This window comes from Miscanthus floridulus, chromosome 2 (genome assembly GCF_019320115.1).
Source record: "Miscanthus floridulus cultivar M001 chromosome 2, ASM1932011v1, whole genome shotgun sequence".
NCBI lineage: Eukaryota > Viridiplantae > Streptophyta > Magnoliopsida > Poales > Poaceae > Miscanthus > Miscanthus floridulus.
The window spans coordinates 67,948,230-67,960,693 of record NC_089581.1 but is presented as its reverse complement, the minus strand read 5'-3'; the positions used below and the strand labels follow the sequence as shown (position 1 = coordinate 67,960,693).

Below are 12,464 nucleotides of genomic sequence, written 5' to 3'. Positions count from 1 at the left end.
CGCAGCGCAGTAGCAGTCTCGACGGTTTCTCTCTCATGAGCCATGATTGAAGGGCCAGATAACAAGTTTTGTCTGCGTGAGATATCCCCAGTCCAAATACAAATAGAACATACAGCGCGTGCTACCCTTTTAGGGTACTCTTTTACCCATAATTTTGGAATAATCCAATTTCGTTAGTTATACATCTCAACTTTACTAGTGATATGTAGCACTTCTATTGCCTGAAGGCGGAAAAGCCTGCCGTCTTCGTGGATGCTGGAAATTTCCCTCGTTCTCTCCCCCACCTGGCTTTTTTGAAGCTATCTGCTTATCTCCAGAGTCCGTATTTATAGCCCTTGCAACCGCATCGTCTTTTCTCCTCTCAGCTTTAGGCTCACTAGACACGAGATTCTTTCTGGCTTCGGCATAATCAAAAGGTACCACTGGAACACTAAATTCGAATTCTCGAGGTGTCTTCTGATTCTGCTGAACATTTCTTTCTTCGTTGAGTGTTCGGAATCGTTGCTCGGTACCAGAGGGGTCATCTGAAGGGGACTTTGACATCTCAGTGTCTTCAGTCTCACAGTGTCCATCCTCGTTGCCATTTTCTGGTGGTTGTGGCTCGTCTGTTTCCATGTCCAACTGTATCACTTCTTCCAACTGACAAGTTGGATCACTGTGTTGGATGCTTTCTGGTTCAGAATGCAACGATTCTTTTGCTGGAAGGACGGCTGATGAAGGTTTTGCACCACCAGAGAAATGATGAAAAGGAAGTACCACGGAAGACGCTATCTTGTCCACCTTAGTCTTACCCTGAAGTCACACAAACAACGCAAGTCAGGACAACCGTGGCCATCAAGCATTTCATATCGAAAGCTACTAGAGTTGTACGATATGCCAACTTTAATACAACAGCAAAACAAAGTTAATAAAGCCAGCATATCACCGATCAATGAACTCAACGATCCCAGGTTCTACTATGTTGTGCTGATGCATGCTCATCAAAGAGTTGCAAATACGCATGTCAAAACTCTAGCGATGCACTTAATGTTTTTCAGCAGTATTTCAGAACCAGGCAGTAATTCAATTCATGGAAAGTGCATCTTCCTAGATACAAGGCTTCAATACCATCACCACTGAGATCAACAGTTCTGATAGAGAAAAATGTACAACAGATAATACCTGAACATTTGAAAACCCTAGGAAAAGATCTGGCCTTCGTCCAGCAGCTGGTTTTCCAAACAGAGCTCCAAAAGCTGTAGGCCTCTTTGATACTTGAACAGTAGCCTTTGCTGCCTGGATAATTCAACTGTTTAAATACAAGACTAGAAATACAGAGGCACATATGTAAAATGATTTTTCTTACTTGCTGCTGGTCATTGCTCAGTTTTTCCGTATCTGCCGGTCCAGTAAACCCTGATGAAGTACCCGAGTCCTTTGTTTCAGGCAAAACGTCCTCTAAATGCATATTACCCAAAGAAGCTTCGCTTGTAATAGTCCCCATACAGGGAGCAGCACCAACATTTGTAATCACTGCAGAAACTACAGCAGATTCATCATTCGGATCTTCAATGTTATCAACATCAACAGCAGGAATCATTTCAATGACGTCACTGCTGTTCTTCACATCTGCCACTGTTAACTGCAGAAAACCATATTTGCAGTTCAAATGAAATCCAGCAAACTGAATAGAAACCTCATAGTAAAGTGGAAGAGATGTTAACTTAAAATCAGATAACAAACCTCTTCCAGCTTTCCCTTCTTCAGCTGCTCCGCTACACTTTCAAAAGCACCAGAAGCTGCTATGGCATCCCTTATATTGTTAATAACATGGCCGAGATGGCGCTCAAGAAACAAATTTCTTGATTTAACAATTCTTTTTAACTTCCCACTTGTCACAGGCATCTCCTTTGCTATAAATCCAAAAACCAAGGGCAAAGTTATTAGCCAAGGCAAGCAAAGCAATACAACTAAATAAGTTGAGATTAGTAATAAACCTATCTCAAGTAGAGTCTTATTGGGTAATATATAGCCAGTGCTCTCATCCTCAGCACGGGCAATGCCATCTCTCCATCGATATAGACTCTGGAAGGGAAAAGGAAAAGAAATTAGATGACGAGTAATAGAATGTTTTTTTTTTGCTATTACAAGTAAATTGTTTAAACTTGCAATGTTGCACCCTGGTTAACGCCAGTATGAAGCCCTGAAAAGGAGGAATAATGTACTTACAGAAAGAACTGACAGCTGTCTTGCATTCAGCTCATTTTCTTTCAACCTGCAATTGAATACACTAATATTACAAAACTTCAACAGATTTTGTAATCTATTGAATAAAGCTGCATTAAAGCGAGCACAATACAGACCCATGTATATGTAGATATGATGTATCAGTCAGCTGCTCCTTCTCATATAGTTGCAAGCAAATTTCATTGCTGCGCTTGCAAACCTGCAGTAATTAAAGAAACATCAGTTTAGTTGCTGCTGCCCATATGATGTATGGTCACACACGCAGGAAAAGTGAATCTGTAAGCAATAAGGGTGGAATGAGAAAAAATGCATGTGCTCAGTGTCCAAATCAGTAAATAAGATATAAAAACACACATCGAAGATGCAACAACTCAGGTAAGTAAGACGTGAATCTTAATTTATTATAAGACATGCTCCATCTTTTTCATACAATAGGGCCTACTACACTTATCTCACAGATTAATAAACAGTAAAATTTAGTAATTTACATATGAAATAGAAAAAATAAAGAAATGTCCACCCTGCTAATATAGACAATTGATTGCAGAGCTAGCTGCCCCAGTGCTCTACATTAATCTAGGGGAGAACACCAGAGGAAGAGAATACTGAGCAAGTCCGGTAAAGTTGGACAATAGACAGGGAAGAAGGGAAAATGCACTAATGAAAAAAAGATTTACCTCTAAAAGATCATTTTCACCTGATGACTCATTCACTAGTCTCAATCTCATCAGGTCATATATATATAGCAGATAGTGTGTATCCTCTCTAGCATATCTGCACACAGCAATCACAATGAGATACACTTGGTGGAAATTATTCTCTGGAGTGGGGGCGGAAAATGATAAAAAGAAATATTAAAAATACATCATATCAAAGAGTATCAATGCACAGTACTTGATCATTTCATCAGGAAGGGGCCTCAATCTCCAATCTGCAGCTTGGTATCTGCAGGAAAATGTATATCTTGCTTTACAGTTCCCATGACATGGAAGTATGGAACGTGTAAACTAGAAGCATTAAGGAGGTAAACAGAATCACGCACTCTTTGTTTGCAGTTACTCCACAGAAATGGTGCAAAAGATGCTCCAAGCTGTTACGGTCCATCTGTAAGACCTTTGAAGCCTATTTAAGTTGAAGGAAAAGATCAAGCTTCAGTTAACAAAACATTAAGATGATGACTAAGTATGGCAAAAAAAATGTAAAGTAAAAGAAACAGAAGCGAAATGTATGAACTATGGACACAATCGTGCTGTGTGCACCATACCTGGCCTGTGTCAAAAAGGTTGCACACATATATGCTGAAGTCTCGTTGAAGCCATATAATATCACGACCTGCGCCATGCATTACCTATTTGTCATAAGACCAATAAGAAACTACAGTTTTAGACACATTACAAAACATAAATGTATAGAAAGGGAGCATATCGCACCTTTTTCTTGGTTGGATCTCTGAAAAATTCTCTTAGATAATCACCAAGATATTTACGAAGCTTAAGAGTGTCAACAATAAAGTCCTCTGTTCTTGTTGAAATCTGCATCAAGCATGTCAAACCCTGAAACGTCCTATAATGGTTGTGTTCCAAATCAACCTGAAATGATCAGAGACAGGGTCAAAATATTTTAGTTAATAAACAGTGCTCAGTGCATAGATGCATAATCACGCAAAGAAATAACTTTACCACAGCAACATAGAGAAAAAAGGAGTGCATGTAATTTCCAAATATTATGTTTAACATATAGAGTAGAAATCTCTTCTAGAAAATGTGAAGTATCAATAAATGGAGAAATTCAACAAAGTATTCTTGAGTGATAAGACAGTAGAACTAACAAACTGCCAAGGAATCTAGACAAGCAAAAAAGATAATGGACAACAATATATCTAACCACTTTCTGCACATTAAAATTCCCAAGCCCTAAATTGGCAGCAGATATGACATTACTGTACTAGGATCCATCATATTCACCACAGTACTGATGATTAAGAACAATAGTTTGAATTTGATGGCTGATACGATGACAATTGAACACATTCAACATGCATAACTCACTGTTGCATCCATCCAACAATTGATATGTGTGAAATCCCACAGGATCGGGCATCCTGCCAGGCACATGATGGGCCATGATGACTGCCTCTTAACCGGCGGTAGGCCCACTAAGGCCCGGACGATGAACGGGAGTGTAGTGGTCAAACCGAGGAAGACCAGACGAGGCCCTCAGCGCCTGGTCACCTGCAGGAAGCTGGTGTGCTTGGCACTTGTGTCCCGGCCAAGCAGGTTCCGAGCCTAGTTGGGCGAGCAGCTGTTGGGCGGCAATGGGACGCACCTGCACAGGGCATTGGGAAGGTGCTCGGCCATTTTGGCATTACCCCTGACTGCACCCCCATGCCCAGGGCTGTGCGCAGTAAGAGCCTCTTTGGCAGGGCTCCTGCAGGGGCTTCAGCTCCGGCTCCTGCAGGAGTTGTGCCAAACGCCTGTTTTGGAAAGGGCTCCGCATGGGGAGCTGGTCAAGAGCCGGAGCCATTTTTTGTCTGCGCAGGAGAAGCCAAAAAAACGATCTTCGCGCGGCTCCTTGCTGTGGGTTCACGTCGTCTAGTGCGAAAGAGCCGTTTTGCCAAACGTTTTCCAGAACGGCCTCAGCTCCTCCAGAGGAGCTGCTCCTTCAGAGGAGCCAGCCCTGCCAAACAGGCCCTAAATGAGATGGAAAGGCTGAGGCACACGCGGCGCGGGGGCAGACGCCGTCATCATTGGCCGCCCCAGTCACGTCAAGGGGCGTCCGCTAGGTCTGATGGCGCACCAACCCATCGTGTTTTCCTGGTGCTAATGCTGAGGTGTGGGGGGCAGTTGGGCTGACGGTGAGGAGCAGCACTGCGTTGCAGCCAGAGTACGGTGTGTGGCCCCCTTGGGCTCCATGAGCCATGAGGGTGTGTGTGTGCGCGCGCGCTGGTGTGGAGGGTGAGCTCAGGGTATAAAAGGCCGCCTCCACTCCCATGTAAGGGATTGGAGCATTGAACAGTAGAGTAGCAAAGGGCTCCAGCTCACCCAGAACGTAAAGTTATCACCCTCATCGGGGGCCCGAACCTGGTTAACTCCCTGTGTGCTTTGCATCCCTAAGAGCAAGTTCTAGTCATCTGAACCCTTCCGTCGAACTCTAAGCTAGCTTTTGCTGATCTGTTGCCGTTCATCACTGGGGGAGCTTCATTGAGGCCAAAAGGGCCATGCCCCCCCCCCCCCCCACCCACCCACACACACACACACACCCCACCACCGGTAATTTTCCATATTCCTTTTTTAGTTCTGTATTTAATCATGATTGAACATTGCTAAGCTAGCTCTTTTAGCACTAGTGGCCCCCTCTTAACATTTGTGTGAAGCTTCGCCACTGCCGTTCATCCACCGACATTAGGTTGTTAGTGCAGACTGACCCTTAATTCTCAATGTACACTTACAAAACAGAAATTCTCAATGCACATGATAGCACCAGTACAGAAATTAATGTTCAACAGCCAGAACTTACAAGTATGATGACACACAATGCTACCTTCAAATTCCTAATCTCAGTTGATACTTGACACAAAGCATGATGACATATATATATATAACTGTGTGACATGCAGTTGTCACAATCACTGATCTATTTGAGGCATCAACAAGGAAGAAGCACACTTACAGCAAACTCAGTTGCATCCTTCAGCTTTGTGGCTAGCACCTCCAAGGTTTTCAGGTCTTCAACAAATGTATAAGGAGTGTCATCTAAAGCAGGTGGCTTTACTGGCTCACTATCAAGAACATTTCTGCTGATTAGTTGTTCAACAGGGAGTTTTTCCTGCAAACACAGGACATGCATGCAAATAAAGTGTTTTGTACATTTGATATACAAAGCAGAACATGGACAACAGCATATACTTCTCTAATGCTGATGCTAAAATTGTGATGCCATGGTGAGGAGATTTTCTGCATGCATGGATTTTGCATCCTATCAAGTCGCCAGGAATGGATTGAATGATCCCCCCACCCCACACACATACACACACCCAAACACGCACTATTTTGAAATCCATTGTATTTCCATAAAAACAAAGCACAATCGATTCGTGATAATGTTGCATTGATTCTCAACTATATGGATGATACGCATTTTCACATGATCCATCACCAGACACATGTAAAACCCATTGATCCTATGTACACGCTACCAAGTGCTTCTCTACATCTTTAATCTGTCTTTAAATTAGTTATAACAAACACAAAATAGAAACAGTATTCCCAAAGATTATTTCTGTGACTCAGTGGGTGAGAATCAGATATTAAGAAAGTGGCATTGCTTTGATGTGAGATTAACAAAAATTGTGCAGTGAAACACTAACCAATGGGTGCACGAAACGAGTGCCATCCTCGCTGCGCTCAAGCAAGACATGCTCGAACGGCTTGCTGGAGTTGTCCACCACAATGCGGTGCACATCCTGCGGCCTTGGGATGGTTCGGATGTGGAAGGGCACCTTCGCCTTCACCCCCGGCGCGGTCGCCTTGTCCTTGGTGACCATCTTCACAGAGCCAGAACCCCCAAACGCCCCAACTCTTCCAACGCGTTCCTCACCCACATCGCCCACCTTCTTTTTCTTCTTCCCGCACACCACTTGGAACCCGTCCCCGTCCCGAGCATCAGGCGCCGCCCTCCGCCCGGAGGCCTCCTCCTTCTCCCGCAGCGCCTTGAACTCGTCCGTGGAGGCGCCGAACCGCTCGAGCAGGTCGTCGTTGAGGGCGACGAGCCAGTCGTGCGCGTCGTCGAGGTCGCCGCCCCCGGGGAACGGCTGCTGCTGCCGCGTCGGGAGAAGCGGGGCCACGCCGAGCACGCCGAGGGAGGCGTCGGCCTTGGCGGCCGCGGCGCCGACGGGGGATTTGAATGCCGGGAAGTTGTTGTAGAAGTGGAAGTCGCGGGACGAGGGGAGCGCACGTGAGCGGGCGGAGAGGCGGGACGCCGCGGCGGCGAGCGGGCCCGACGAGGCCTCGATGGCCGCGGCCGACTTGTTCTGCGCCCACGGCGGGGGAGGCGGCGCCGAGGCCTCGTCCGCTTCCATGGCGAGATTGAGTGGAGAATGGGGTGGTTTAGGGTTTATGAGAGAGGAGGCCGCCGCCGCTGGCCTGCGAGTGAATTCAGCGAGCGAGAGAAAAAAAAAAAAACAGATCGCTTTTGGCCGCCAGCTGGCCTTTTCGCTAGGTTTTCCTTTTGGGTTCATCGGATCGCGATTAGAAATACCATTACTGTAAGTTAGTTTTATCGTAAACGTGCCATTACAATTGGAATGAAGCCTGAAAAATACCATTATATACATTTATCGTGACCTGTGGCCCATATGCATATGTATGTAGCTAGTACGTATATTTGTATGGACCCTTTTGCCTCCAGCTTCTCCATACATGCGCCCGTTTGACTGGATCGAGTCAATTCATCCATTCCCCAACGCCTCCTCTCTCTCGCTCGAACCCTAGCTCGTGGGCAGCGACTGCGACTGGCGGCGGCGACGACTACTATGAATGCTAGTCGATTGAAGATCATGGTACATGCTTGAGTACTATGGCAGTGTGTCCTCCATGGAGGACAAGGCGCATGGTAACCATGCTACGGCAATGGACGACAGCATACCGAGTACGCATCTGAAACCATTTCGATCTGACATGACTTTCTATCGGCGAATAGGCTAGTTGTTACTGTAATTTATTGTAGGACTCGTTGACTTGATATGCTTACTTCCTACTAAGACCGACCTCTTCTCGCTAGAGACTAAAGTTGAAGGTTTCAATACAACAGATGCGTTGGATAGGAAAGTTTACACCAAAAGTTATGTGATTAAGTGGGATGTTGAGATAGGGTCGTTTTCTTTAGACTTGTTGAGGGAAAGCTTGCAGAATGAAGTTAAATGGGCCTCTAACGAGTCTGCATCTCTGTGGTTCTTTGACAAAAATGTGCAAGAAGATGTCAGATTAGACAGTGAGATTTAGATGATAGATTTGTTTAACATGTATAAGTATGAAATGTGTTGCCGTGTGTTAGTAGGAGTCTTTGATAATGTTGTTTCTGATGCACATGAGTATGAGTTGTTAGAGCCTTTATATGTTATTCCACTTGATGACATAGTAGTCAACCCTATTGATTTCGATCTGACATGACTTTCCATCGATGAATAGACTAGTTGTAACTGTAATTTGTTGTAGGACTCATTGACTTGATCTACTTACTTCCTCCTAGGACCGACCTCTTCTCGCTAGAGATTAAAGTTGAAGATTTCAATACAACAGATGCGTTGGGTAGAAAAGTTTACACCAAAGGTTCTATGATTAAGTGGGATGTTGAGATAGGGTTGTTTTCTTTAGATTTGTTGAGGGAAAGCTTGTGGAATAAAGTTAAATGGGCCTCTAACCAGTCTGCATCTCTGTGGTTCTTTAACAAAAATGTGCGAGAAGATGTCAGATTAGACAGTGAGATTCAGATGATAGTTTTGTTTGACATGTATAAGTCTGAAATGTGTCGCCGTGTGTTAGGAGTCTTTGATAATGTTGTTTCTGATGCACATGAGTATGAGTTGTTAGAGCCTTTCATGTGTTATTCCACTTGATGACGGAGTAGTCAACCCTACTGATTTTGATCTGACATGACTTTCCATCGATGAATAGACTAGTTGTAACTGCAATTTGTTGTAGGACTCGTTGACTTGATCTGCTTACTTCCTGCTAGGACCGACCTCTTCTCGCTAGAGATTAAAGTTAAAGGTTTCAATATAACAGATGCGTTGGGTAGGAAAGTTTACACCAAAGGTTATGTGATTAAGTGGGATGTTGAGATAGGGTCGTGCCGAGACACAGTGGTCGCACGGGGTCTGCCATCCGGAACTTGTCAGGATGACGAAGATGACACACAGTAGAACCCCTACCTGACGCGCCAACTATCGGTGTTTTGGACCGGTAGACCCTCAACCAACTAGTGAAAATATACTGCATGCCCCTAATCCCAGATGGTGATGTAAAGAGACACAAGGTTTATACTAGTTCAGGCAGTAGGTGCCCTACGTCTAGTCTGAGAGATCAATCTTGTATTCCTTGCACCGAGGTGCTTGTAGTAGGGGGTTACAAGCAGGGCGAGAGAGGGAGTTAGTCCCAGGTCTCTGCGTGGAGCGATGTGACTTGCTTGAGATGTTGATCTCAGGCCGCGGGAAAGTGTGTGTGTTACATAGTGTTACTTGCGCGTGAGTGAGTGAGTTTGTCTGTTCCTCTTCCTATGCGTGTTCATCTATCTCGTGTGCCCATCTATGCCTGAGTGTGTGCGAGCGTGAGAGTAAGTCTGTCATCCGTCCTTAGAAACGGCCCTGGTCTCTCCCTTTTATAGTTGAAGGGGGGACAGGGGTGATACATGTGTTAGCTACATGGCGTCGTGTGAACAGAGGCGGCATGTCCGAGCCCTATAGCCTGTCACTATGGCGGTATGGTCGATGGAGTGGTCCTGTTCTTGATGCACTGGGGCGATGCACCGGTCACACCTGATCCTGTGCGACGTGGGAGCTCTAGTGATAGCTTGACGTAGGGCATGGTGGGCAACGTGCCGGTCGCTATGTGTTGACCGCATAAAGGGTCGAGGCTTAGTTGGTGCCGGGGCCGATCCATCGTGGGAGGCTTGGCGGGCACGAATCCTGAGGTTGCCGAGACCCTGAAGTGGATTGCCGAGGCTTGGAGGGAGCAGTTGGTTCTGTACACTGATTCCGAGGCTATAGTGACCTGGACTTGACTCCCCACGCCGAGTTGCTCCTGGAGTAGGGGTTAGGTAGCACAGTGCAGTGTGGGCACCGGTCATGGGCACAGTATCGAGCACAGCGGTCAGTAACCCCTGCCCTGTCCTATCCTATTCCGGACGGTATGGTGTTGATGCGACTTCTCGTCTCATCAGCTGCTCTGCTGTGTCAAGCCGTCGTCCGTCGGATGTTGTAGGAGTGGTTGGTCGCATTAATTGGACGCAATGCTCTGTTGGGGAGATCGGTCGAGGCAGAGGCGATGGGGTTATTACCAAGCTGGCCTCGAGCGAGACAGAGAATCGGCATCTCGTCCGAGGCTTTACGTATGGGGCCTCGGGCGAGACGAAGAATCGATTCCCTGTCCAAGGCCTTTCGTGCGAGGCCTTGAGCGAGACGGAGATTCAGTAGGCCGTCCAAGGCCTTTCGTGCGAGGCCTTGAGCAAGGCGGAGAGTCGGTGGCCTCGGTCAAGGCCGGGGGTTAGCCAATAGTTTGTCTCTTGGCATTGATTTTGACGAGGTCTAAGCAATTTTTCGGTTGTTGCTTAGGGGGCCTCTTTTTATGGTACCCGACAGTAGCCCCCGAGCCTCAGGGAGAGTGTGAGCGCTCTCCCTGAGGTTTTGATGAGACTCAGCTCGTGACAACTCCTGGCGAGATGGTGTTTCGTACTCGAGGCCTCGGTGGGTGCGCGCGAGCGCACCCGTCGGGTGTAGCCCCTGAGGCCCTAGAGGAATGGTTTGATTCCTTCAGGGGTTTTTCTTACGTCGTGCGAGGGGTTTTATTGCGTTTGCCGAGCCCATGAGTGCGAGTTCGGGTCGCTGAGCCTCGGTTTGGTTGCAGGAAGAGCCCCCCGAGCCTTTGCTCAAAGCAAAAGGGCGATCAGGGGTTTCCCTGTCTTTTTTGTGCGGCCCTCACACATCCTTTTTGTTCGGAAGGAGGGGTGGAGGGTGCCATGCTACCCTCGGTGGGCGTGAGCAGTGACACCTCCGGTGAGCTGTTATCGGGTAAGTTCGAGTAGAGGCCCATGCCCCATTCGATAGGGTCGGCTAGCGGTCCAGAGATGCACTCCAAAAGTACCAGAGGGCTTCTCTAGTGGGTGCTAGGGCCATTCGATGGGCCCTGGTGGCTCGATGCCTCTCTACGGTGGGATCCCATTCGGAGACCTCCCTACCGGTCTCGGACACGACTTAGGGCATCCCGAGCTGTCACTTGCTTGGGCCTCGGCCATGTGCGGGCTCGTCCATAGTTGTCCCTGACTCTGTTGCCCTGAGGCGGCTGTCGAAACCCTCGGGGGCCCAGCCTTCGAACCCCTGGACCATAACAGGTCCAATGCCCTTTATCGTGTTTTTAGAGCCTTCGAGTGCGAGCTTGGGTCGCTTGTCTTCGTTCTAGGTACAGGAAGAGCCCTCGAGCCTCTGCACGGGGCGAGAGGGCGATCAGGGGTTCCCCTAACTTTTCGTGCGACCCTCGCACGTCCTTTTCGTTCGGACGGAGGGGTTGTTTGCCGAGCCCTCGAGTGTGAGCCTAGGTCGATGGGTCTTGATAAGGTTGCAAGAAGAGCCCCCTAGCCTCTGCATAGAGCGAGAGGGCGGTCAGGAGCTCTCCTGGCTTTTTGTGCGACCCTCACACATCCTTTTTATTTAGAAGGAGAGGTTGTTTGCCGAGCCCTCGCGTGTGAGCCTGGGTTGCTGGGTCTTAGCAAGGTTGCAGGAAGAGCCCCCTAGCCTCTGCACGGAGCGAGAGGATGGTCAGGAGCTCCCCTAGCTTTTTGTGCGACCCTCGCGTATCATTTTCATTCGGAAGGAGGGGTTGTTTGCTGAGCCCTCGCGTGCGAGCCTGGTCACTGGGTCTCGGCAAGGTTGCAGGAAGAGCCCCCTAGCCTCTGCACGGAGCGAGAGGGCGGTCAGGAGCTCTCTAGGCTTTTTGTGCGACCCTCGCGCATCCTTTTCGTTTGGAAGGAGGGGTTGTTTGCTGAGCCCTCGCGTGCGAGCCTAGGTCGCTAGGTCTCGGCAAGGTTGCAGGAAGAGCCCCCGAGCCTCTACACGGAGAGAGGGCGATCAGGAGTTCCCCTAACTTTTTGTGCGACCCTCGCGTATCCTTTTCGTTCAGAAGGAGGGGTGGAATATGCCAGGCTACCCTCGGTGGGCATGAGCGGTGACACTTCTGGTGAGCTGTTATCGGGTAAGTCTGAGTGGAGGCCCATGCCCCGTTTGATAGAGGTCGGCTAGTGGTCTAGAGACGCACTCCAAAAGTACTAGAGGGCTTCTCTAGTGGGTCCTAGGGCTGTTCGATTGGCTCCGGGGGCTCGGGGGGCTCGATGCCTCCCTACAATGGGATCTCATTCGGAGACCTCCCTAATGGTCTTGTACACGTCTTAGGGCATCCCAAGTGTTTCGCTTGCTTGGGCCTCAGCCCCGTATGGGCTCGCCCGTAGTCGTCCCTGACTCGGTTGCCCTAGGG

The 12,464-nt window shown here is 47.9% G+C and overlaps 1 protein-coding gene across 1 annotated transcript; it reads right to left on the bottom strand.

Moving 5' to 3' along the window:
* Positions 1 to 122: 122 nt before the first annotated feature.
* On the bottom strand, positions 123 to 7,399 carry LOC136539053 (protein RRP6-like 1). The gene is made up of 14 exons (XM_066530981.1): positions 6,593 to 7,399; positions 5,896 to 6,051; positions 3,657 to 3,815; positions 3,491 to 3,574; positions 3,269 to 3,348; positions 3,121 to 3,171; positions 2,904 to 3,000; positions 2,343 to 2,425; positions 2,209 to 2,254; positions 1,977 to 2,064; positions 1,723 to 1,892; positions 1,346 to 1,621; positions 1,162 to 1,275; positions 123 to 792 (listed from the first exon to the last, which is right to left on the bottom strand). Exons 1-14 carry the CDS (start codon positions 7,301 to 7,303, stop codon positions 196 to 198), a joined length of 2,712 nt encoding a protein of 903 aa, XP_066387078.1. The 5' UTR covers positions 7,304 to 7,399; the 3' UTR covers positions 123 to 195.
* Between the last annotated feature and the right edge of the window lie 5,065 nt (positions 7,400 to 12,464).

What these genes read in the sequence shown, in the direction of transcription:
- LOC136539053 (XM_066530981.1), bottom strand. Translation starts at nt 7,303, where the DNA reads ATGGAAGCGGACGAGGCCTCGGCGCCGCCTCCCCCGCCGTGGGCGCAG. An exon ending in CTTCCTGATGAAATGATCAA is followed by an intron (nt 3,001 to 3,120) that starts GTACTGTGCATT and finishes TGCTGTGTGCAG; the next exon opens with ATATGCTAGAGAGGATACAC. An exon ending in TAGGGTTTTCAAATGTTCAG is followed by an intron (nt 793 to 1,161) that starts GTATTATCTGTT and finishes GTGTGACTTCAG; the next exon opens with GGTAAGACTAAGGTGGACAA.